The sequence below is a fragment of the Vespa crabro genome, chromosome 16, assembly GCF_910589235.1.
Source record: "Vespa crabro chromosome 16, iyVesCrab1.2, whole genome shotgun sequence".
NCBI lineage: Eukaryota > Metazoa > Arthropoda > Insecta > Hymenoptera > Vespidae > Vespa > Vespa crabro.
The window spans coordinates 5,438,648-5,465,173 of NC_060970.1; the positions used below are offsets into that span (position 1 = coordinate 5,438,648).

The 26,526-nt window shown below is 30.4% G+C and overlaps 5 protein-coding genes across 13 annotated transcripts; 3 read left to right on the plus strand and 2 right to left on the minus strand.

The window, feature by feature from the left end:
* Positions 1-487: 487 nt before the first annotated feature.
* LOC124429713 (guanine nucleotide-releasing factor 2) lies at positions 488-13,977 on the plus strand. 7 transcript variants are annotated; one of them, XM_046975302.1, is made up of 17 exons: positions 488-626; positions 4,793-5,264; positions 5,354-5,578; positions 5,676-5,861; positions 5,935-6,242; positions 6,394-6,510; positions 6,778-7,097; positions 7,176-7,383; positions 7,708-7,731; positions 8,387-8,582; positions 8,665-8,929; positions 9,024-9,270; positions 9,375-9,389; positions 9,490-9,664; positions 9,737-10,381; positions 10,501-10,632; positions 10,733-13,977. In XM_046975302.1, the coding sequence occupies exons 1-17, from the start codon at positions 590-592 to the stop codon at positions 10,869-10,871; spliced, it is 3,711 nt and encodes a 1,236-aa protein (XP_046831258.1). In that variant the 5' UTR covers positions 488-589; the 3' UTR covers positions 10,872-13,977. The 7 variants fall into 7 exon arrangements, with proteins under 7 accessions (XP_046831258.1, XP_046831254.1, XP_046831257.1 ...); XM_046975298.1 differs by lacking the exon at positions 488-626 and adding an exon at positions 1,589-2,669; XM_046975303.1 differs by lacking the exon at positions 488-626 and adding an exon at positions 3,392-3,572.
* A 151-nt stretch (positions 13,978-14,128) lies between these two features.
* Positions 14,129-16,251, plus strand: LOC124429727. Of its 2 annotated transcripts, none has more exons than XM_046975340.1 (4): positions 14,129-14,273; positions 15,455-15,715; positions 15,803-15,904; positions 16,042-16,251. In XM_046975340.1, the coding sequence occupies exons 2-4, from the start codon at positions 15,464-15,466 to the stop codon at positions 16,180-16,182; spliced, it is 495 nt and encodes a 164-aa protein (XP_046831296.1). In that variant the 5' UTR covers positions 14,129-14,273; positions 15,455-15,463; the 3' UTR covers positions 16,183-16,251. The 2 variants fall into 2 exon arrangements, with proteins under 2 accessions (XP_046831296.1, XP_046831297.1); XM_046975341.1 differs by lacking the exon at positions 14,129-14,273 and adding an exon at positions 14,949-15,068.
* Positions 16,252-16,545: 294 nt separating this feature from the next.
* Positions 16,546-19,868, minus strand: LOC124429721 (nucleoporin SEH1-A). 2 transcript variants are annotated; one of them, XM_046975320.1, is made up of 6 exons: positions 19,446-19,868; positions 19,225-19,381; positions 18,898-19,156; positions 18,564-18,797; positions 18,157-18,478; positions 16,546-17,029 (listed from the first exon to the last, which is right to left on the minus strand). In XM_046975320.1, exons 1-6 carry the CDS (start codon positions 19,554-19,556, stop codon positions 16,853-16,855), a joined length of 1,260 nt encoding a protein of 419 aa, XP_046831276.1. In that variant the 5' UTR covers positions 19,557-19,868; the 3' UTR covers positions 16,546-16,852. The 2 variants fall into 2 exon arrangements, with proteins under 2 accessions (XP_046831276.1, XP_046831277.1); XM_046975321.1 differs by lacking the exon at positions 16,546-17,029 and having other exon boundaries at positions 17,972-18,478.
* Positions 19,869-20,116: 248 nt separating this feature from the next.
* Positions 20,117-23,632, plus strand: LOC124429716 (ribosome biogenesis protein BOP1 homolog). Its single transcript, XM_046975307.1, has 9 exons — positions 20,117-20,316; positions 20,376-20,940; positions 21,010-21,314; positions 21,387-22,065; positions 22,158-22,367; positions 22,448-22,728; positions 22,803-22,902; positions 23,048-23,243; positions 23,324-23,632. The coding sequence occupies exons 1-9, from the start codon at positions 20,212-20,214 to the stop codon at positions 23,475-23,477; spliced, it is 2,595 nt and encodes an 864-aa protein (XP_046831263.1). The 5' UTR covers positions 20,117-20,211; the 3' UTR covers positions 23,478-23,632.
* Positions 23,469-26,482, minus strand: LOC124429719 (tRNA (adenine(37)-N6)-methyltransferase). The gene is made up of 3 exons (XM_046975317.1): positions 25,913-26,482; positions 25,466-25,789; positions 23,469-25,385 (listed from the first exon to the last, which is right to left on the minus strand). The coding sequence occupies exons 1-3, from the start codon at positions 25,999-26,001 to the stop codon at positions 23,921-23,923; spliced, it is 1,878 nt and encodes a 625-aa protein (XP_046831273.1). The 5' UTR covers positions 26,002-26,482; the 3' UTR covers positions 23,469-23,920.
* Between the last annotated feature and the right edge of the window lie 44 nt (positions 26,483-26,526).

Here is a 26,526-nt window from a genome sequence, read left to right on the forward strand (position 1 = left end):
TTCCGTATATAAGAGAAGTCCGAAAGAGAACTTTGAATTTTCTATTTGGAGTGTACGCACTATGGTACAGCACGGTTAAAACTTGTTTGCAAGAATGTACGACGATCGCGCCACCGCCCTATCATCGCAAGCTTTTCGCGAGCGGCGTCTTTGACGGTCGATGCGTCGAACGACAGGTTCAAGATCTACACAACGTATACGTAATAGTTATCGAGACAAATATTATACGATTGTAAACGAGCGAAGTTGATTGCAAACGATTCGTACCTCAGAATTTTTATAAGTTCACGTTATCACGGTAAGAAACGTAGAAGGATTCAAAGTAATACGTTCACTGGTCAGTACGCCGCGATGAACACTGTGTCGGCCATCTTGTCGGCGTAGTTTATCATTATTCGTCAGCAGATGGCGTTTATTACCCCTGGAGCCTCTTGAAAAATGGCCGACGAACGAAGATGTAGCGGTGCAAGTCGGATTTATATCAGACTGAAAACAGTGCGGCAGCCACTGCTTCGTAACTCACGACGCGGCTGTTTGCAAAAATGTTGAGACTCTGTGATATCGTTTAAATACGAAGGAACGGTCGACTATGATGGCTTCCACACCAAAATCTGACAAGCATGGAGGTAAGCTCACTTCGATCAACTTTTTACCTTCTCTTACGTGCGAAACTCGCGTATGTATCTTTTGACAGACGAAGACGGCGCAACCCTCCTTCACCTCCCCCCAAGTTCCCTCGCATCCCCATTTACTTAACATCGAAGACTTTACGTCAAAGGATAACTTTGCTTCTCCCGATCGTAATCCAAAATTCTTTTCAAATTGAAATGGTAACGCCCTTATAAACTAAACCACTATTCGCTTTATCTATAATCGGCCTTTTCGATCTTCCTTCAAACAATGAATTTTAAAAGAGCTTTAAGATTATTATTTAAGAACGCCCTTCTTTCTGTTCAAACGTCAAAAACATATGTTCTTTGCTTACAAGCTAATTTATTATTGACCATATTCTTTTAAATATCTTGAATTATATTCGCAATCATGGCTGATACTTGTTACATAGTTTTCAAGATGGATCATCCTTGATTAGTATTTTCTTTACGTACCTTTTTTCTTCTTTTCTTCCCCTTTCTTTTTTACCAATGACGAATAGGAGACTTTATCGGCGGATAGGAGGTTTAATTCACGAACGAAGAACTTTAACAGATGTAGCTTATCAAAACTGATATGCGCTTTGATTTACGAGAGATTTCATGTATGTATGCGTGAGAAAGAGATGTTCGATCAAATGTTTGATAACCTACTAACTTTTATTACACCTCATTGTTACGTCTTCTTACCTTTAGGGACGGATTTAGATCGATTCGTACGGATAATTTGACCTGTAATGTTATTTTATATATATATGTATATGTATATATATATATATATATATATATTTTTTACTTTTTATGTAGGAGTCAGGTCAACTTTTTTCTTGAAAATAAATTTTTTAATGATTCATCCATCGATCCTTAAATAAATCGTTTTTAACGAAATTCATACGAATAAATTGACCCGTCGTATTTTTTTTGTATTTATAGGTTAAGTTAATTTTTTCCCAAGTTTCCTAAAATACATTTCTTGGATTTATCTCTCGATCAACGAACAAATCATTCGAAGATTCTTAATCTCAGTCACCTTGATCATTCTCGTTCCTTCTCTTTTCGTATTTAATGAAAAGGAAGAAACAAGTGGGTATGTTAACCTCTTTCCCCAGCCCTCCTCGGGCTTACTGTTGCTGCTGATGCTGCTGTTGCTTCTGCCCCTCGCAACACCCCCACTTTATCGCACACACTTTTCTCATCTCTCTCTCTCTCTCTCTCGCTCGCTCACTCACTCACTCACTCACTCACTCACTCACTCACTCTCGTTGGTTGACCCGCTAAAATAGACAAAGCTTTATTCCCGGCCAAAGTCAGAGATATTAACAGTCCCCAATCTCCACACGTAGTCGGTACATCGTCGTCGGTTCGACAAGTTTAATATTGATTTATAAATCGACCTGCTTCTTTTCAATTAGTGTCTGATATTTTCCTTTTAATTCGATCTTCTTCTTTTCCTTATTTTCCTTTTAATTCGATCTCTCTTATCATTCTTAAATCATCGAGTAATAGTGCTTGAATTTGAAAATTTACTTGAAAATTAAGATAATGTTATGTATGATCCTTAGAGAATAGACATATATACGGTCATTAACGAATAAATAATAAGAAATAACAAGGAAAAATATTATAAAGTTTATCGTTATGTTTTTGAAAGGTTATGAAAATGTTGGTAATATCGGAAATTATTTTGAGCATATATTTTCTATTTTCCTTTCGATTAATCGAAAATATTAGTTGGTTTGGAAGATGGCGACATCATGATTACGTCATATTTTTACTTGTCATTGCATTTCTCCGATATTATTAAATAAAAAGAAATTGATTCGCGATCAGATATGCCACAATATGATGAATCTTTTCTTGATTCGCCAATCTTCAGACGACGTGTACGAACTTATTTCGTACAAAAGAAATCCTCGACGAAATCAAGATCGTTCAAGAATACGTCTGTACCTTTGTTGTTGGCCGTGACCGATCTCAATAACGATTTCTCTGATTCGCTTTCGATCTGCAGTACGCAAGGTAATCGATAATTTAACTCCTTAAAATGTATACTTTTTTGTTTGCACAAGTTTTATATAATTGAGGTTATATTAAAAAGTTACTATCAAAAGTATGAATGATTAGATAAACGAAATCAAAATAATAATTAATGATATAATATTGCAATCAATGATAAAAGAATGTTAACGATCTTGAATGATGTATGTGAGAGACATATTTGGAATTAAATAGTTACACATATCCATGTTAACATTATAAATTGATATTTTTTGTTTTATAATTCTTTAACCACGTGAGTCAAAACAACAAATAAAGTTGTAATATCACAATAAAAATGAACGATATCAAAACCACTTTAGAAGTAATAAGCAAAAGTAAAAAAAAAGAAAAGTAACAAATGTTATTATCGTAAATGTTAAAAATAATAGACACTTTAGAAATAAAATGCGTTATCTTCGAATATCAAATGCGTCTTGTATTTAACCTTAACCGAACTATCGTCACACTTTAAAAGCATCGGATGACAGACGCAAAATAGGCGTGGTGTATGTGTTGATGACATGGATGTGCGAAGAAGAAATAAAGAAAGAAAGAAAGAAAGAAACATATAGACGCTGACACGTAAAAGAGAGAGAGAAAGTGAGGGACCATATTGCTTGGACGACGGTTTGTGGGTGGGGTGAAGGGATACAACCGACGGGGGCCGATGAGCCAAGTTAGTTAAGCAGTCGATGCGCACACGCCTTACTGTCCGGACGTTTCTTGTCTTGTATTTCCCTCCTGAGTCACGTGACATATATACACACACATATATATATATATATATATACACATATATATATATATATATGTATATTTTTTTTCCTCATCATATATCTGTTTACTTATAAACAAGAAAATTTGTGGTTTTCTCTTATTCAAGTGAGTGGTATTTAGTGACGTAATTTTTATATTATAAACTTCTTTGATTAAAAAAGGAAAAGAAATGATTCGAAAAATGGCGGGCTTTTTCCCGCTAATTTTCTCATCTTTCTTATTAATCTATTATTTCAATTTAAAGTAATAATTGGAATGATATTAATTAGACATTTTTGTTTGATTTTGAGGTATTTTGGAATATATTTTTGATTTAATATTAATGAAATTCATAGTTCTCAAGGATCGATATCGTTTATTCGCATTCCTTTTTGAACGTGACGTGATTACTGCATCATCTTTGACGATGACTCAGATTCTTAAAGTTATACTTTAAACTTTCCATTCGTTCCTTTCCTACCGTTTTAATTCTTTCTCTGTGAAAGATTATCTTCACAAATATTTCATATTTTTTATACCAATCAAAATGAACATATAATTTAATGTCGAACGAATAGGAAAGAATTAATATAAAAGATATTACCATGGTTTTTCAATTGAAATTAGTTAAGATTAAAAGTAAAATATAAATTTTTTTTAATATCGTTGAAATTGATTATGCTAATAGATATTATAAGTATACTCGAATGTTCTCTTCATTCTGGTATTTCATAGTATTTCATCGTATTTTCGTCGCTCCTTCCAGCTTTCCGACACTAAATTTAGTTCCTTGTCCGAAGGCACCATCTTGGAATAATCCTCTTTCGGTGTTTAAGCTATTTCGAAAGCCTCCTCGTAGATACGACGATGTTTTCATTCTTTCTTCATTTCTTTGTTCCATTATTCGCGATTAAAAGAAATTATTTGTGAAACTTTTTATCTGATTGGAGTAAACATTTCTAAGAATTAGAAAGAACAATCTATTATAACCCATAAAAAAAGGACATATTTCTTAATTAATTTTTTCAAAGCTTCATTTGTATTATTAATAAAATGTTACTACTAACTTGATTATAATAGTTACAATACTAACAACACAATATATATATATATATATATATATAAACCCATAGTGTACTATACTAATCAGTGACGAATAACATAAATCAAGTACAAAAAAGAATTGTAAATTTTATTGAAAGAGTAGGGAAAAACAAAGGTTGCGCATTCATTGAAAATGGTATGAGAACTTTACAATTATTTCGGATACACATACAGAGAAATAGAGAGTAAGGTGGCTTTTGTTATACAACTATAAATTAAAAAAGAAAAAAATAAAATTACAGAAAGCAACGAGGAACGTTCAAACGGAAAGGCGCGCGGCGGTAAGCTCGCGCGTCGAGCACGCTCCTTTAAGGAGGACTTTTTGGAGAAGCTTTCACACATGCGTTCTCCGGGTAGCGGTGGTACAGGGGCAGGCGGCGCAGAGAGCGTCGTAGGAGGAGCCGGCCGAGCAAGTTCACCTTCGTCGCCAAGAGCACCGCGTGATAAAAATGGAGTTGTTGGAATTGGACTTGGAACAGGTGGAACATCGTCGTCATCGTCAGGAAAGGATAGTAATAATGCAGCTGGTCTTGAAAAAAATCCTTTACGAGACTTGCATGTCCACGTGAGACAAGTACAGCTTGCTCTTCTGCATTTTCGAGATGTTGTCTCGAAAAAGAAATTGGAAATGTTGCCAGGTAATGGGACAGTGGTTCTCGACACTGTTACCACCATACACACGGTACTCAAGTCCTATCTTCTCTATGAAAATAGGTAAATATATATATATATATATATATTTTTTTTTTTTCATCGTTGAGAATTTTGTCTATAATTAACTTACATTCTCCTTTTTTTCACAGTTCCACGCTAGGATCCGCAACCAATCAAGTTTATCAAGCACTCGCTCAGTTATTAAAGCTTTGCGACGATGTCTTGTTACACGGCGATCAATCTTCTGCTTTGGATACCGAAAATGTTACCCATATTATCGGTTTGGTCGAAGAAGCAGTTAAGAATTTGGTTTCCCTTGCTCATGAGAAGATTTCCAATCGACAGAAACCTGTTAGCATTACGATTAACAATCGGTAGGATGCAGTTGTTGTTGTTGTTGTTGTTGTTTTTGTTGTTAAATCTTTCTTTTTATCGATGGTAGAGATTTGTCATTGGTAAATATTGATTCAGTGCATCGGGTTATGGATTGGAACTTGCTCCTCAGAGGAACTCGCTGCCGGATATACCTTTAACACCTAGGGAAAGAGAGATCTTAGAACAGACCGCTGCCAACAATAGTCTTGTTCGAAGTTCTCATAGTTCTGAATCTATTTTAAGGGATTCGAGTCCACCACCAAAACCTCCTCTTCCTGATAGGTAAATTAGATCAATGTTGTCCACGTCATGATCAAATACAAATTATTGACTTTTACGAAAATAATGGTTGTAGAACGAACGTATGCTTCTCCGAAGAAAATAGTTCGTCAGGTACACCACCACCTTTACCACCGAAAAGAAGAACCAGAACTCAACAATTGCTCGACGAGTCTGAGAGTTTCTTAGCATCTAGTCTCGATAGAGTTTCCTTGCGTAGTCGATCACCGGAAGACTCTTCTTCTATTTTAAGTGCATCAGCTGGTAGTTTGGATTCTGCTTTAAATCATTCGCGTGACGAGGATGAAATTCGAGCGATCATGGGACCAAACGATGAGTCTCTCAATGATAGTATGGATCTCAGTCTTATAGCTACCATTAAAAGTAAGTCATAATGAAAGATTATTATCATCATTTAATTTTTTGTATCATTTCTTTAATTTTTATCGACCATAAACGTTAAGAGGATATTTTTTGCTGGTGGAAAATTATCAAGAATAATCTCGTAACTCGACGATACGCTCTGGTACCTTAGGTATGCAAGTTAATGGGACCTCTAATTGTGCTTGTTGGGATAGTTCTGAAAGCAGTATACCAAGTACTATGTTACTAGGACAACAAACACCGCAAGAAATTCTTAATCCGTTCACCGGTGTGTAGAATATAATTACATGCATGTGAGACGTGTGTCGATAATTAATATTGGTACAGAAAAAAAAAATATTCATTGCATTCGTTCGATTCATTAACGATTAAACAGTTCTATCAATTTATTTTTTTCTTCTTAATCAATTCACGAGATCAAACGTTTCATTTAAGGATAAAAAGGAATACTAACATCGTGTAACTCCGTTAGAAGAAATAACCATTATAAAATCGTACAACATTCAACTATATTCCTCGAATCATTGTGTTTCAGGTATTGATGGAAAAATAGAAAGATTTTCAACCCAAACACATGAATCCGGTTTTGTGTCGATGCATTCACAAAGAAGTTCTTCTCAAAGTTACACGACTGCTTCTAGTACAACTTCAAAAAGGTCATCGCAACAAAGCAGTATCAGTTATAGTTCCCAAACGTTTAGTACCCAACAACAATCTCTTTATCAACAAAAGTTTACATCTGATAGCAATGGTTCTGTTTTCATGCAAAAAACAATGAGCAGCTCTAAAAGTACCACGGATAATATGAATATAACGGGAAGTGGCGACGCCGTTATGTTAGAAAAATTGAAAAATGTGAGTAAGAGTATCTCGTATCGTTGATAAACTTAACAATAGACATTTCTATACAAATGTTATTTCTATTATACGTAGGAAATGGAATCAATTACTATATCCGATGCTAATGGAATACCACCTGCATTACCAGAAAAACGATCTAAACGGAGAAGAGAACGTCAACCGTCGCAATACGACAATGTACCTGAAAATGAACATTTGTCTACTTGCAGTTTGCATACCAGTAACGGCGATAGTTCGGATACCAATAAACCACCACCTCTTCCGCTGAAAAAAAAACATAGTAAGTTACTTAAAAATTCAATATAAGACATTAAGAAACGTGAAAAACGACGATATAATAGCGTTTAAGCTTTGCACTTGCAACATCGTTGGAGCTTCGTTACTTAAATTAATGTGTTTAAGCTCTTGTGATATTAAAAAAAAAAAAAAAAAAAAAAAAAAAGAAAAAAGAACTTTGACAGAGAGTTAAAGAAGTGACGACTTGTGAAAGTACATTAAATGATATCAAAATATAAATTTGTAGATATTCTTAGTCCCATAGCGGGAAAAAAAAAGAAAAAGAAAAAAAAGAAAAAAAAACTGATGCAATGTTTTGTATCCCCAGTGTTCCAATCAGTGGCATATTCTGGTAAGTGGGATGCCGCCCACATTAATCGACTACACTTAGCAAACACTTTCACGCCAATACGAAAGTCTTTCATTTTCCACGATTATGTATGTACATGAATTAAGATCCGGGCTTATTTTGGCATGGCATTTTATATTGTTAGCTTCATTTTTATATACTGCCAAACATACAATGATCTCTATCATTCTCTATTTTATATTTAAATAGAATTATTTTATTCTCGGTTAATTATTAATTACAGCTTACGATTTGACTCATCTCACGGGTGTAATATAAATTAAACAAAAATATGGATATATATAATTATTATGTAAATAATAAAAGAGAGATATCGTGGAAATGTTCAATTTACTCCAGTGAGTTTGATCTCTTCTCGTACGCGTCTTTACACAAACGATACTGATATTATACAAGTGTTTGCTTTTGCATCAGTGTCTTTACTCAATTCATACACAGTATGCTTTGATATCTTTTTGCAGCAAAAAATATCATGCTTGCGTCAACCAACCAGTCATATTATGTATTATAAAAAATAATGTAACTTTCATTCAAGATTCGTAATCGTAATTTTTACACACACACACGCGCGCGCGCGCGCTCAAAATTTAAACTCATTTTTTATGGATTTTGTAATTTATTGTTATACTTATTACAGTTATGGCATACATGGAGATGTTTGGAAATTGCTCTCACAGCAACAACGACTTCATTTCTGGCCTTGGAACTCGTCATTCTGTAGCAGCTTACAATTCCATGCAAGCAGAATGGCAGCAACATGAAATGGCACTCACTACGACTCAATCTTGTTCTTTTATGGCTCATACGGTAACTAACTTGCATGACACCACAAGGTAAATCACTTATAAATATTCAATATCACTTATGATATCCTTATGTACAATCATAATTCACAAAATATTTTTCTTTTCATAGCGTTTCTATATCTATGACTCCAAGCATTACGGAAATAACAAATAATTCTAGTCTTCCTCCGGCTTTACCACCAAAGAGATCACGATCTATCAAATCAAATGCTACACCTTCGATAGTTTCACCAAAGCCTACGATTAGTATGCAAAGCATACATACATCTGATTCAATTTTATCATCGACTCCTGTCAAAATTGATGAGCCGTCGTCATATAATGATGCTTTTCTTGATAAAAAAGATGTTGTATCGTCAACTCCAGTAAAATTGGTAAAGGAAAAAGTGGCTCTTTCGATTTAAAAATATCATAGCAATTAACAGAAATATATGTGTATATATATATATATTTTTTTTTTTTTTTTAGAATATCACCGGTACTGCATTAGACATAGCATTACCAACTTCCAGACCTGCAAGTAATGCTCTATCTTCTGTATCCATTAGCGATAACACTTTGGAATTAAGGGATATAGATCAGGATGATAATATATTGGAAGAATTAGATATCAGTAAATATTTAGTTTTTAAAAAGTCTGATGAAGAAGGACCCGATATACGTGGTGGACATCCTGATGCATTATTAATTCATGCTACCAAAGCAAATAAGCATGGTATATATTTATTTTAATCGTAATTAATAGAAATAAATTAATATATTATTTTAATTTTATTAATAATTTAATGTATATTATACATTTTTTCATGCTGTGCATAGACGAAAAGGAATCAGGTTTGTTTGTTATGCGTTAAATAAGAGAATTATATTTAATATATTGATATAAATGTTTATTAAAAAGATTTATATATTAATGTTAACTCATCTGTTACAGACTTTTTATATCAGGAAGCTTTTCTGACAACATACAGAACATTTATGCAACCGCTTGAATTAATTCAAAAATTACATAAACGACATCAACGTTTTTCCTGTTCTCCAGATGTTACGAAGCAACGAGCAGCTCGAGAAGCTTTCTCCTTATTAGTTAGAGTAGTCAGTGATTTAACGTGAGTATTAAGTAATCATAAACATAAAAGATAAGATAAAAAGATTATATAATTATATATACTTTCTTGCAGTATGTCAGATCTTGACGATACCTTATTACAAACTTTAATGGAATTCGTACAGCAATTAGTATGCAGTGGTGATTTAACAATGGCTAAAGCTTTACGAGTGAAAATATTAGAAAAGCATGCCGCTAAACAATTACAATACGCACAACCAATTTTATCTTCTCTCAGTGTAACGACGAAACAAGCATCACTTTTAGATTTTAAAAGCGAACAAATCGCAGAACAAATGACTTTATTAGATGCAGATTTATTTATGAAAATTGAAATTCCTGAGGTATTAATTTGGGCTCAGGAACAAAATGAAGAGAGAAGTCCAAATCTTACAAGATTCACAGAACATTTTAATAAAATGTCATATTGGGCTAGATCCAGGATATTAGAGCATAGATTGGAGAACGAAGCTAAGGATAGAGAAAAATATGTTGTCAAGTTCATTAAAATAATGAAACATCTTAGAAAAATAAATAATTTTAATAGTTATCTTGCCTTGCTTTCTGCATTAGACAGTGCACCAATTAGAAGACTTGAATGGCAGAAGCATATTACGGAAGGTTTGAAGGAATATTGTGCTCTTATCGATAGTTCAAGCAGTTTTCGAGCATACAGGCAAGCTTTAGCAGAAACTCAACCACCATGCATCCCATATATGTAAGAATTATACAAATTATAAATTATTAATAATTATTAGTTCTTTTATATATCATACAAATTTACATGATTGATTGATCGATCGATTGATTGATTTATTTATTTATTTAATCACTCAGTGGGCTTGTGTTACAAGACCTTACATTTGTGCATATTGGAAACAGTGATTTGTTACCGGACGGTACTATCAATTTTTCTAAAAGATGGCAACAATTTAATATTGTTGAAAATATGAAGAGATTCAAAAAAGGGTAAGTAATAATTAAAAATATTAATTTCTTTGAAAAAGAAAAAGAAAAAAAAGAGAGAGAGAAGTAATTAGAAAAATTGTTATGTTTATTTTGTTTCTAGTACATACTCCTTCAAGAAACACGATCGTATTATTACGTTCTTCAACAACTTCAGTGATTTCCTCTGTGAGGAAGCAATGTGGCAAATTTCTGAAAGTATTAAGCCACGTGGTGGAAAGAAAGTTCAATTGCAAAACTAGAACATATCTAACCCTTTCACTGCCTGTGTTTCCAAATCAAAAGGCTGAAATGGTGGAAATTCAAAATGATTATGTTTACATGAGAATTTGCTCTTTTCTGCGATTCAAAAAAAAAAAAAAATAATAATAATAATAATGCATATACACGTATATATACATAGGTAGTATGTATTGAAGGAAGAATCTAGTATGTATATGTACGTATGTGTGCGTAATATACGTACGTATGTGCGACGCTCTGAGAGCGGTGAAAGGGTTAGCATAGTCTACCCCAATGTGTACGCAGCCTCTGTGAGGCTGTATTTGAATGTTTTTAATTTATACTCGCCGAAAAAATACAAACAAAAGAAAAGAAATACAAAAAGATAATATACACAGTCCAGCCGAGACACATGCGATCTTGTACAGTATTTGAATTTTAATGCATTGTCTCTTCAAACAGAATCATATGCATGACGAGAGAGAGAGAGACATCGATAATAATCGAAAGTCAAAGTAACAGTCAAAATCTAGTTAGCACAAAGTTAAGAGATTAATTATACTATCGTTAATTCAATGCATTTCTCATGATCTTCCTCTTAAATGCAAATTGATATGAGAAATACATATTTGCCTTGATATCCAAATTGTATTTAAATATGATGTATCTATAATAATGCTTAGCTTATAGATAAAAAAGAAGAAGAAGTAAAGAAAGAAAAAACAAAATATGATTTACATTGAAAAAAACTACTATTATTACTACATTATTACACACACACACACACACACACACACACGCGTGTATATCTACACATACATAACTTATTTATTATTTGCGTTTTGCAGACGAGAGAGAGAAACTGTAAAAGTAGTAGATGTCAGTTATCATTTAAATTATTTAGATATATGTGAACGTCCATTTATCTAGCTTTCACGTAGATAGACAAGTTTCAATAATCAACTGAAAGTTGTCGATTATAACACAAGGAAGAACACCAATTACGTTGATTAATGTAGAGCCATCGTAATCTTGAGTTGGCACATCAATGGACAATGTGCATCTCTATACGAATGGTATGACTGAGAGAAAAACTGTTGCATATACTATTGTATATGATTATAGGACATAATTTTTTTGTTAATAACTTGTTGATAGTTACCCAGCTTTAAGTCAGGAATACAGGATCAATCAATCAAATTCATCGAGTTAGACCTCTTAATATTGATCAAAAGAATGTGTAGTACGCGTTATAGTATAATTAAATGCTATCAAACTATTTTGACAATTATTGTTCAAAATTGGCCTAAGCATATACTCTTTATTATTATAATATATATCAGCTTTATTTTGCAAAGGCCTATACGCTCCAATTAAAATTAAAAAACAAAGGGTAGAAAATGCAAACGTCATATCTACATGAACACTTAGTAAAATGCAAATTTCAAATTGTTCAATTCATTGCTTAGAATTAATAGTAGCATGCCAAATGCATAATATATTGTAAATATTTTTAATAGTACGAATAATTTTTTTTCTTTCTTTCTTTCTTTCTTTCTTTCTTTTCTTTTTTTCTGTATCTAGGCGTTGCTTCTGTGTATCTATTGATAATTTTAAATATACAGCATACTATTTGTAATTAACTTTATATATGCAGCATCAAATTCAAATATTTGTATCGACATAATCTTTTGAATGCCTTGTTACATTTTTGTGTAATAGTATGCACACTGCCTTTATATTATTTTTATTTAATTAAAAATTAAATTAAATTAAATTAAATTAACAAAAAGGAAATTGTTCGATTAAGTTTGCCTTCTTTTTTTTCCACTAATTTACACATACACAAACACAATATTATCAATAATGAAAATACTTTGATAGTCGTTAGGTATTGATCAATTAAATATGACTTTAAATATATGCATATTAAACGTGCATGATTTCTATCGAAGAACCAATAATGTTAGCTCTGGATAAAAGAAACATCTAAATAGATACTTCTGTGTGCATAATTATAAAACATAATAACGTAAAAGAGATGTAAGAAAAGATCATAAAAAAATTTGCAACGAAATTACTACACTTAATTAGATAAGGTATAAAATACAGCTTTGCATTAGTCGAAATAACTGTTAAAATTAAAGAAACAAGCCAAATAATATTCATAATTATCCTTCCTCCAATGTTACACGCTACAAAGATATAGACATAGCATAGATTTAAAGTAACAATGTATTTCCATCTTCTATTGAATGTGCCAGCTTGGAAAAAAAAGAAAAAGAAAAAGATATAGATACAAAATTTATGCTAAGACAAGAAAGAAAAATTAATATTTTAATCGTATCAACTTTGTTAAAGCCAATTATAAAAGACATTTTATTAGAAAATTTCATAATGTTTCAATGTTCTTTCAGTTGTAAAGTTGTCGCGAGAAATGGTTTTAATATCAATATTCACATCATTTTTACCTTCTTTTTATAATTGTTCTTAATTTCGAGCTTACTAAATCGCTATTATTTATGCTTCATCACAAAAGATTATGAACTGCATAGCCATTAAACATAAAGCCTATATATATATATATATATATATATATATATATATATGTGTGTGTGTGTATAAATATATATATTCAGGAACAGACAACTTTTTCAACATATCAAAATTAACAAGTCTAGTGATAATACATGAAATTCTTCAAACTATGCGATACTTCGGGATATTATAATTGTGACAATTATGCCATTATACTTGAGATATTTTTCTGATAAATTATGATAGTAATTAATTGTGTATATAACATATGCATTGTCATTTAAAAGTACATACATATATACACAAAATTCATTCATATTGGAACTTTAAAAACAATATGCAACCCATATCATAAATATCAACAAAAGTTTTGTCATATTAAATTATCATATAGTATCTCGACATATAATCATTGTACAAATAGTTAATATATATCATCCACATCTTTTTTCAAAGTTCTTTGTACTTATGAATGTCCAAACTATTCGTATGCATATCATGTTTTGATCAAACGTTGATTTTTCTTTTATAATAGGTGTACGAAAAAAAAAGAAACGAAAATAAAAGTGTTTAGTGTTACTACAAGTATTTCCTTTAAGGTAGTTCACTACCTCTTGTTCGAAGCATATGTGACTTCAGCGACAACTATGGATAAAATATGAACTACGAATACAAGCGGGGAACGCTGTCCCCACCATGCACCTATCATATCTGCTTGTGTTGATTATTTCCTTCTCATACGTACATAACAATTGGTTTCGTATGGATAGAATAAGTAATGTTATTATTACTGTGAGCTCGCACTTTTTAGCTCTCTCTCATATGTATATCTTTCTTCGATGGTAGTGTGAGTCTCGTTGTGATCCGTGCTAGATACGACGTCGGTACGCATTTCTTTTACGATAAATGCATACAAAATAATAAATAAATATGTATATAATATAAGTATATTTTTCTGTTTCTTCTTATTATTACTGTTTTCATTACTACATTATTATATTATATAATATTATTATAGTAAAAGTAGTAGTATAGTAATGATATGAAGTGAACTTCTACAGAGGTTACCATAACAAAATAACGCTGAAAGAAAAATCTTATATATTTATTATGTGGAAACGAACTCGTGTTTTAATCTATATTAAAAATAATATATAATATATATGTTCACTAATTATTAATTTTGAACAAATAATCGACAAATGTATATACTTTATATGTCTTACGCTTGTTCTCATTAATGGTGTAAAAGCCATTATAAAACCAGATTTAGCGAACAGCTATAATATTTATTTGTTGCAGTTTATATAATTTCTTTTAAAATGATCAAAAATTTTATCCGCTTCGCTTGATTGGTATGCTAGAGAATTGCAATATTAATGAAATTTTTTGTACTATATAATAAATTTTTGATGCAGTTTACTTATTTTTATGTAATTATTCCAACGTAATTTTATTCAAATTTATATATAAAAAAATAATAACATATTTTATCACCGTGTTTGTTGCCGATAAATTTATTAATTTCTTTGTATATGCATTTTTGTTAGTAAGTTCATAAGTTTCTTTATCATATGCACTCTCTGTCGGTAATATATACATCTTTACATTGCTTATCAATAGAACACTGTGACGTAATATCGGTATAACCTATATCTTCATTTGGTGTCATTAAAAAGGTTTACTTTTGTATATTTTGTTGTTCAAATTTTAAATATATATATATATGTATGTATATAAATTTATATTTTGTATATATAATAACATATATATACATATATATATATATATATATATATATAATAAAAATCATATAATATAATATTATATGATTTTTATTAATTACATAAATTGAATGTGCTTTTTATTCTATTTCTTTAAATCTTTTGTATATTTCTTTAAATCTATAAAAGTAGTCTTTTACAATAATAGCAAAAGATAAAATTATAAAATAAAGTTTTAATTTTGTTTTTCATTAACTTTAAATTTAATTTTAACTTAAAGACTTTAATTTCTCAAATTATAAATTGCATAATACAATATAATTTGGTATTCTTCATTAAAGATAAACATCATGAGTGGGCCACCACAGAATACGGAAGACATGTCCATAATATTGGGGCGTCGTTTAACTAAAGAAAGAGAACGTTTGATAGGTATGACAAATGAAGAACGTGCATGGCGTGCACAGTTTTTAAAGGATCAAATATTAGATCCCTCTGAACCCATAATACCACCAGATTATTATAAAAAAAGATATAATCCAATTAGAAGATTTTACAGAGCTCCTATGAATAAATTTGAAAATATGTTGGTTCCTCTAGTGGTAATTTGACATATCTTTATTATATTTTCATTTATTTCTGAGCGAAAAATTGATATCAAAATAATAATATTCATCATTTCATTATAGGGTCCTACTTTGGCTGATGGATTACGTCACATTGTAGCAAAGGGTATTATGGGAATAATTTTCATATACTCCGCTTGTTACTACTTTAAATATAATAGACACGTGAGTTTTGCATTTACTTTGATATCAATATTAATGATTTTCTAATAATATAAGTTTAGTTTGTAATTTATTGCACTTTTTATATTATTTTTGTTACCATGATCTGCTTAATGATATAATTATATTATTTTATTTAGGAATGGACAAAATCAGGAGGCTGGAGAACTTCATTTTCACGTATTAAACAATTTCCAAGTGATCCAGGTTTCCCTAACACTGAGATACGATGCAAAGGCAATGAATTTGCAAAATATGGATTTGATAAATCACCCGTATAAAATATAAATACTATTAGTGTATATATAGTTGTTTGATATAATAAATAAATGGAGTGGTAGAAAGGAAAATTGTGCCATTTATTATATCAATACTATTTCTTTCTGCTACAATTATAGTGAAGTATGTATTACTTTATTAGTATATATGTTACTATATTTTAACTTTATAATATTTTATTAATACCATATATGTTATATTATTCAATTTTCCCATAACGTTTTAGAATATGTATATGTATATGTATATATACATATATATATATATATGTGTGTGTGTGTGTGTGAGTATGTATGTATGTATGTATGTATTCATGTATTTATGTATGCATGTATATAATTAATATTATATAAATCCCTTTACAGATAAATACATGTATCTGCAATATAAACAAGTTATTGATGTGAAGGCATAATATCCACAGTCTTTACTTAAATTTACTTTGTACATGTAACAAATATTGGCAGTTCATATAAATAATAAATTACTAATCTGTAACGAACAGTTGTTACAGGTAGATAAGTATTATTAAACATTATATACGATAGTTGATATTCTACATTATCTTATTTGAATATAATCTTATAATTATACAATCACGCATAAACAATTTTTTATTCTAATTTGTATTATAAAAAAGCATCACATTATTATAATGAGCATCAAATAGAATTATTTTTTTATCTTCGGACGTTCTAAAAGTGGAAGTGGTGGTAATGATGATTCACCAGGATTGCCCAGCCAAACTGATTTACTAAAACGACCTTTTATCACAGGTGCTTGCCATTTATTATTGCACATAATAGTAGTCGTAGGTTTTTCTGCAGTGATCGTAGCCGTGGTTACAACCTTAAAAATGGAATAAAATTTACTTAGTATAGTTCAATGTACGATCGACAACTAAAATAAAGTTTTTCATTAATAATAACAGAGATTTTTAATAAGACGGATTTTTGTAAAATCGAACTTCGTTAAAGCTATATGATATGAAAATCTAAAAATTATTTATAAAAAAGATATTAAATGAATTAAGAGATAAATAGATAAGTTATAAGGAAGTTACGTTAAATAGAACTTAGAATTAACAAATTAATTTTTCATTTATCATAAACTACATAGATGTGTGTAAAAATGTTTTCAATATTAAGTATATCTCATAATTCTTCATAACAAACAAATTTACATTTCATGTTATACTGCGAAGAAAAATAGTTCTTCTCTAGGAAAAAAATAAAAGCGTATTTAATAATATATATAAATTTTTATTAATAGTAAAATATTTTACAAATTTATCAGAAAGTAACTTCTATAATGTACATATAAAAGTATAAGTTTATAAACTATTGTAATGTTTAATTATTTTCTCTTTTTCCCAAATAATGTTTTTGTGATAATGATATTATAAGTATGATAACATAGGCCTTTATGTCTCTCTCAATAGCTTTTATATCTCAGTTATAGTATTACAACTGAAGAATTAGAAACATAAGGTTCATTTTTCTCTGCACATAATTCAAATAATAACATAGAGGAGATACTTCATTAATTATTCCAAAATAACGAAGAGAGAACAATATTGATAATTATAAATAATCATAAATATGGTCTCTGAAACTATCATTAACGATATCCACGCATTTTCATTTCATAATACTTTCGAAAAGATAATTTATTGTGAGAATTTAAATTTAGTTGTAATAGCAAGGCAAATGTAAATACTTTTACAAAAAAAAAAAAAAAAAAAAAAAAAAAGAAAAAGAAAAAAAAAGAAAAAAAAAGGAAAGAAAAAAAAAGAAAAAAAAAAAAGCAGCACAATAATACTTTTTATTTGATAAAATGTATGTGCTGGAGATATAATTTCAATATGTATCCATGTATTTGTCATCATAATAACAAAGATCATATGATTATTGATTGTGTTTAAATGGAAATCAATCTTATTTTCTATTCTAAAGTATATTCTAATGCCAAGGTACTTGATTTGGATGACTGATGGAACCCAATTTGTAGTATTTTGCGGTAGAAGGTGGTGGAATTCCTGTGGGTTGATTAGGTGGAGTAGCTGCAGCAGGAGTTTCAGCATTTTGAGCAGAAGTACCGTCCCCTTTCAGAACAGCAACGCATTTCCAATTGTTAATATAATTATCTTTCCATAATCGAACACAACCGTCATCACCAGAACTTGCTAAAATAGTTCCCATAATGTTCCAACATACATGCCACACTGTAGTGTAATGATCATCAAATTGTGCAGCAGTGGTTATCTCGAAACGTGATAAACCATTTTGTGCACTCTCCCTATAGATATAATTAAAATAATATAGTGATAGATATTCTCTATATTATTTTCTTTTTTTTCTAATTCGAAAAATTATTTACTTACTGCATCGGTTTTAAAATAATTATTCTTACATCCTTTGTAGCTACAGCTAACGTATGAAAACTTCTACCTAAATTAGGTGCAAACGCGATATCGTGAACTGGGTCAGTAATATTTGACAATGTTTCAGTTTTTGTCCACCGTCTACTACCCTCAGAATATTCATATATAAAAACTTTTCCTCCGCTAGATGAATTTGTATCATCGCTTCCAACTGCTATCATTGGTGGATGTAATCTAATGTATATATGAATACATTATTTATATATATAAGATTTTATATTCCAGAATGTATAAATCAAACATTTCTTCTTATACATGGTAACATTTATTTTACCTTGATAACGATGGATTCCACGTGAGACAACTACATGGAAGTTTACAACTAATGTCATGTTGTAAAGTCCACTGACTTAAATTCATAATATCTGGTGCTTCGTATATTCTAATTACTCCATCTGCACTACAAGTAATCAATAAAAGTCCTAACATTTTTGGTGCAAATTTAACATCTGTGACAGATGTCCTGGAATCTACTAAATTTGTTCTTCTAACCCAATGGCGCATACCACGCTCTCCCGATCCTGATCCTTCAACTGTATTAAATACGAAGAAAGAATATAATACATAATACCATAAGACATAAAAATTATGATATATATACCTATTTCTTCCCAAACAGCTGCAGTACGATCAAAAGAACAAGTTGCAAGAACTTGACCAAATTCAGGATGAGCCCATGTAACTTTCCAAACTGATCCACTATGCGCTTTCCACGAAGCAGTCAAGTGCCAATTTCCATGCTCATCTTCATCCCAGACCTATGTTTCAATGAGTATATTCAATAGTTTTCATTATATTTATTTCAATAACATATATCAATACCTTTACAAATTGATCACTTGAACATGTTGCCATTCGTTGCCCATAAAAATCATATGCAATGTCATGAATTAAATCTTTATGTTCCGCATTAATACTATGTGCTTCGAACATTGTTAATAATTTTATTTAAGGCAATTTACTTTTTTATTTATCGTATGCATATGTATCTATGTATATACCGATCGTATATTCAAAAAGGTTAGGAAGTGTTTGTGTCTCCCGCTATTGGCCTTGCTTAGAAATAATTGGTAAAATATTAATTATAATTCTAAATTACTTTATAAATATTACAAAATATAGTTTATAAACACTTGTTTCAGAATACGGATAATTATATTTATTTTTAATTTTATTGCAAAATTTATTTCCTCGAAGTAGGAATAAAAATATATACGTACATGTACACACACACACACACACACACACACACATATATATATATATATATACAAACACACGCACGTATATCCCGATTAAAATAATTTACTCACTTAATCATAAATAATTTAATAACATAAACATTTATAATGTCATTAATTTTTTTCAATAATCATTTTATGTTAAAATTAAATATTTATAAGTTTAAGTGCATTTAAGTATGCAATTTTAGTTGCTTCAAAGAATCACTAGTGTCGCTCTAATACAGTATCATCTGTTTCTATTCTCCTATCGATATGTTCATCTCCTTTAGCTACAATGAGTATGTGTGACCATGTGTTCAAATACTTTGTAAACTAATTTTTAGGTTCTGAAAAAGAAAACGAGAATGGGAATGCAAAAGAAATTTTTGAAACGAAAGCAGGAAAATATAGAAATCAATACTGACAAACAACAAAATGCTAAAGCTTCACAAGATTTGAAAAATACTGAGGTATAACCTTTTTTTGACTTATTTATCTTTTTCAATTTTTTACAATTTTAATATTTTAGGATTCAGACAGTGATGGTTTACTTGTAACTGAATTAGATAGTAACGAAGATAGCACAGATGAAGAATTAGAAAATGACGATGATATACCTGAATCTGATGTAGAAAAAGATCCAATTGTTTTCACATCAGATGAAGAAGGTAGTGAATTAGAATTTGAGACTGATTCGGAAGATGATGATAGCAAGGAAAATGAAGAAAAAGAGGATGAGGACGAAGGTGAAGAAGAAGAAGAAGAAGAAGAAGAAAGCGATAATAACGAAGAGGAAAAGCAGAAAAAAAATGATGTTAATAAATATAAAAATAAAACTAAAAGCGAAAGTAAGGTTAAAAAAACTAAAATAGATTTAGACCTTAAACAGAAAAGTAAGAAGAATAAGTACGTAAATAATTTTAATGAATTAAAGAAAGTAAAAGAGAATTTAAATTTTGGAGAATCTTCAAAATATGAAAGATGTAATAAAAAACTAGAAAAGGAGAATGATACTGATCCTCAGAATAATCAAGTAAACGTTTCAAATGAAACAGAATCAGCTAAGAACACTGAATCGAATGGTAAAAATAATGGTAAGTCAAATAAATTGAATTAAACATAGAATGAAATATATGAATGATAATTTTATTCTTGCTATGTAGATGACGAATATGAATATGACAGTTCAGATGAAGAGGATATTCGTAATACCGTGGGTAATATACCTATGAAATGGTATGACGAATATGATCACATTGGTTATAGCTGGGAAGGTAAAAAAATATTGAAACCTGAGAAAGGTGATCAATTGGATAATTTCTTAAAGCGTATGGAGGATCCAGATTTTTGGAGAACAATAAAAGATCCTCAAACTGGACAAGATGTTGTACTTAGCGAAACTGACATACAGTTAATTACTAGGATACAAAAGCAAAAAATTCCTGATGTACAATTCGATGAATACACTGTAAGTGTAATATTTCTGTGATATAAAATTATTTTTAAATTTCTTTTTAATTATCTTCTATTAAATATATAGCCATGGGTAGAATGGTTTACTTCAGAAGTTATGAAAACACCACTTCGTAATTTTCCCGAACACAAACGTTCATTCTTGCCTTCTAAACCAGAAGCCAAAAAAGTATCAAAATTGGTACATGCATTAAAAATGGGCTGGATGAAATCCACAGCTGAAATGGAAAAAGAGAAACAACAAAAGGGTAAAACACCAGACTTTTATATGCTATGGCAATCTGATGATCAAGCTGAAGAAATGCGTAGGATTCACAAACATATACCGGCACCTAAAAGACATTTGCCTGGTCATGCAGAGAGTTATAATCCTCCGCCAGAATATCTGTTCGATAAGAAAGAACTTAAAGAATGGAATAAATTAAAGGCAACTCCATGGAAAAGGAAGTTACATTTTATTCCACAAAAATATACTTCTTTAAGAGAAGTACCTGCATATCCTAGATATATCAAGGAAAGATTCCGAAGATGTCTAGATTTGTATTTGTGTCCTAGAGCATTAAAAATGAGATTGACGATAGAACCTGAAGCTTTGGTACCACAGTTACCTAGTCCAAAAGATTTGCAACCATTTCCAACCACAATGTCTATGGTCTTCAAAGGTCATACAGATATGATTCGAAGTATTACAGTGGATCCAATTGGACAGTACATTGCATCCGGTGGAGATGACATGACGTTGAAAAGTAGAAATCTATATGTTTATTTATTAACAACCATGATTTTTTTTTTTTATAATATTCGCAATGAGTTTGATTCTTATATTTCTTATTATTAGTTTGGGAAATAGCTACAGGCAGATGTACAAAAACCGTGCCTTGCAATGGTGTAATTAGAAGTGTCGCTTGGTGTCCTAATCAAGCAATGTCTCTCATAGCTGTTGCAGCGGATAAAAAAGTTCTCTTAATAAATCCAGGAGTTGGTGATCATCTTATTACTACTAAAACAGATCAATTATTAGAAATAATACCACAAAGTGATGTTATAGGTATTAACGTTGTAACTTTTTTGATAATTTTTATAATGCATTTATTCATCTAATATTATATTTATATATTATTTCAATAGTTAGCGAAAGGGTAAGATCAGCTGTACAATGGGAACAACAGGCAGAGGGTGAATCGTGGAATAAAGGAATTAGAATAATATTAAATCATTTTAAAACCGTAAAGCAAGTAACATGGCATGGTAAAGGTGATTACTTTGCCGTAGTTATGCCTGATGGACAAAATAGATCTGTTTTAATAAATCAATTATCAAAAAGAAGATCCCAATTACCATTCACTAGATCAAAAGGTTTAATACAATGTGTATTGTTCCACCCAATAAGACCTTTTCTGTTTGTTGCGGTATGTTACATATTATACTTAAATTAAATATATAATTAATTGTATTTTTTATATTATCATGATATTATTTGTAGACTCAGAGAAATGTTAGAATATATGATTTAGTGAAACAAGAAATGGTGAAAAAACTATTGTCAAACTCACAATGGATATCAACAATGGCAATACATCCTGGTATGGTATTTGATCTTAAAACTGTATAATTTAATATTATATATATATATATATATATATATATATATATATATATATATATATATATATATATATATATATATTATTAAATCATCCGTTATACTACTCTATATAATCATTTTAGGCGGTGACAATATTTTGGTTGGCACCTATGATCGTAAAATGTTATGGTTCGATTTGGATTTAAGTACGAAGCCATATCAAACGTTACGTTTACATGGTACAGGCGTACGTGGTGTAACTTTCCATAAACGTTATCCACTTTTTGCTTCTGGTGCCGATGATAGGAGCCTCATTGTTTCACATGGAATGGTGTACAAGTAAGATGAAACCAATGTGTTTTATTCACCATTTCTTTTTCATATAGTATTAATGTTATTAATGTCTTTCTCATTTTCAGTGATTTATTACAAAATCCTTTAATAGTACCATTGAAAAGATTATGTAATCATGAATCATATAATGATTTTGGAATTTTGGACGTCATGTTTCACCCTACTCAACCGTGGGTCTTTTCTGCAGGAGCTGATTCAACGATACGAATGTATACATAATACATTTATTATTTGTTAATTATTTTGATATAGAAACAAAGAATGTTGGAATATCATTCTGTGGCAGAATTGCAATAATGTACATTATTGCGTCTAAAGTATTATATATTTTCCATATATAATAAATTATAATGAATGAAATGTAAAAAACGAAAGACACGCGTAGGAACTTATATATTGCAACAATAGATGTGGTGATATACATATATATACATATATATATATATATGTATATATACACACATGTATATATAGGGAAAGAACGAAGAAGTGAACAACTTTGTCATAAACTTTGAATAACAAAATTCATAAAGAATATATAACTCAAGTTCTTATTAATATGTTTCTCTCTGTCGTACTATTAATCATCTGACGATGCCTGTTAGAGGTACGAAAATGTAATATATAAATAAAATACGATATATATATATATATCGTGTATATTAAGATATAGGCGAATGGCCTAAACATTGCCATTCTGGTTGTCCACATTCACAAACACGTCCTGCATGACGTACATGAAAGACAGTTACTACACCCCTACTATCATCAAATTTACAAGTAATATGTAAATTATGAATTAAAAAGGTATAAAACTGATTTCCCCATCTTTGTCTCAAATATACCGATCGTGGATCTTCTCGAAGAACACTCTCGATGGCTCTTCTTTCTTCTTCTGCTTTATCTTCTAATATTTCATTCAAATGAGTCAAAGCTCGTTCATTAAAGACTACAGACAGTGTTCGTATATTTGGTCTCGATATCCATTCTGGAATTCTAACTTCAAAGGAAGCATTTTCTCTCAATTCGGTAGAACCTATTAAATTGATATCCTCTCTTTGTAATGAATTATTATCCGTAGTAGTTCTTACAGATACTGGAAAATTAGATAAAGTTTGAGAAGGTGTTAAAGTTTGAGGTTGAAAACCTTCTTCCCCATCAGGAGCTTCCCGAATACCCATACGTACTGGGGAATTATCAACTCTTGAATTTAATGCACATCTATGCAATAAATCTAAATCTGTACCGCAAACGGTATTCGGTCCATCTGCTCCATCCAGAAGCCTGGAATTACGAGAAGTATGAATCTCTGCGTAATTATCTCTATCGTTTCTCAATGTATAAATTGAGTCCACATTATTTTGATCGTTAAAAGATACATCTTGCAATCTGGTATTCAAAACTCCTATATCTTCCGAATCTGATTCTAAACTACGTACGTATGTATTATTTTCGATTGTTGCAGTAAAATCTGATCTTGAATTAGATGATGTATTTACAATTGTATTGGATATTTCATACGAATTAGTATTTTCATTATTTTGTAAAGTACTCTCTGAATTAAGATTTGACGATTGAATATAATTCCTTGATTCTAGATAATTCTCCAAATTAGGATATCCTTGGAACTCTTCTGCTTGTAATCTAAGTGCAATTTCTTCATCTCTGGAAACATCTGCTTCTTGTACTATGTTATAAGAACCATTTCTAAGATACAAATCGGAAAGTCTATTTCTTGCATCGTTATTGGATCCAATATTGGTATTTAAATTCGATGTCTGATCTTGATTTAAATTAATACTTTCTTCCATATACTCGACTGATTCCACCTCATTCATAGGAAAGTCTAATAATCTATTGCACAATTTTTCTACGTGCAATGGATTGTCATATTGTGGAATATAAGGTTTTATATCTAATACAGGCGTTTTATCTACCATATCAACGCCCTCAAAGTAAATGGTATAATTATCAATTTTTAATATTTTCACCAAACTTAAACCGATAGGACAAGGTCGATGAGGAGAACGCGTAGAAAACACGCCTGTTCTGATACCGTTCAATCTTGGTGGAGCCACTTTAGCACGAATGTGGGTCGAATCATTTCTATGGAAATGAAATATAATCCTAATACAAAAAGTTATGTTAATTGCTAAATCATTTAGAAATATGATATAATATAAATCTATTTATCTATTTAAATTTACCATAGGTGAGAAAAATCTTGTAAACCTTGCAGCGCGTGATCAGGATTTGTAAACACAGAATTATGAAGTAATATCTTTCCAGACGTTCTTCCAGAAATTCCAGGCTGTCGTGGTACACCTCTTTTATTGGGAAAGCAGGTAGATATCATCCCAATAGGTTTCAACTTTAAAGTATCGCCTTCATTACTTGTACCAGGCTTTACCTCTTCCAGAGGTATCTTCTTGGATTCCAAAGTAGTTGTACCATTTTTACTTAATTCCAAGAGACGTTTAATATTATTAATATCTTTTTCATGCATATATCGTAAGTTTTTTATTTGTTGCCTGAAAGTTATATATTAATAATATTATGTTTAGCAGGTTATCTCGATACCAAATTCTTTGCAAGTTTCATGATTATAAAATAATTGGGAAGAAGAAAAAAAGAAATTTTATAAGAAATTGTACCTTAAATTATTAATCTCGTTTCTAGCCGCCGTTAATTGACCAAGCATATGTTTCATATTTAAATCTGAACTTTGACAGTTCGATTCCATATTTAAATTTTACTGAGAACACGTATTACCGGCATTATCAAGGATGAACAGTTTATGATATAAGAAATATTATTTGAAAAGGACTTCCTTTTATCCAATTCTTATAAATTTATCACCAAATTTTATCATTATAGATAGTATAACTTTGTGGGCTTTTATTTTTCACATATAATTAATATTTGTATTCTTTTCTAATTAATCGTACGCACATGCATATGCATACAAACAAAATATAATCATGATGCAACGTGAATCGATAGCATATTCACTAAAAGTATATGTATGATTTGTGCAACGAACGATACCACGAATGTGTACTTAAAATGTAAATATTTCATTAATATTTTTATTGAAATAACTGATATATTTTCCTTAGGGAATAATTAAAATTATAATAAAAAAATAATATATTCTGAAAAGAGAAAATGAATGAACAGGAAGACGTCGTCTTCTCAGCACGAGATTGGTACGTGACTCATTGGACCGACCAATGATGATCAACCATGTCGACCAATCGCAATTCCC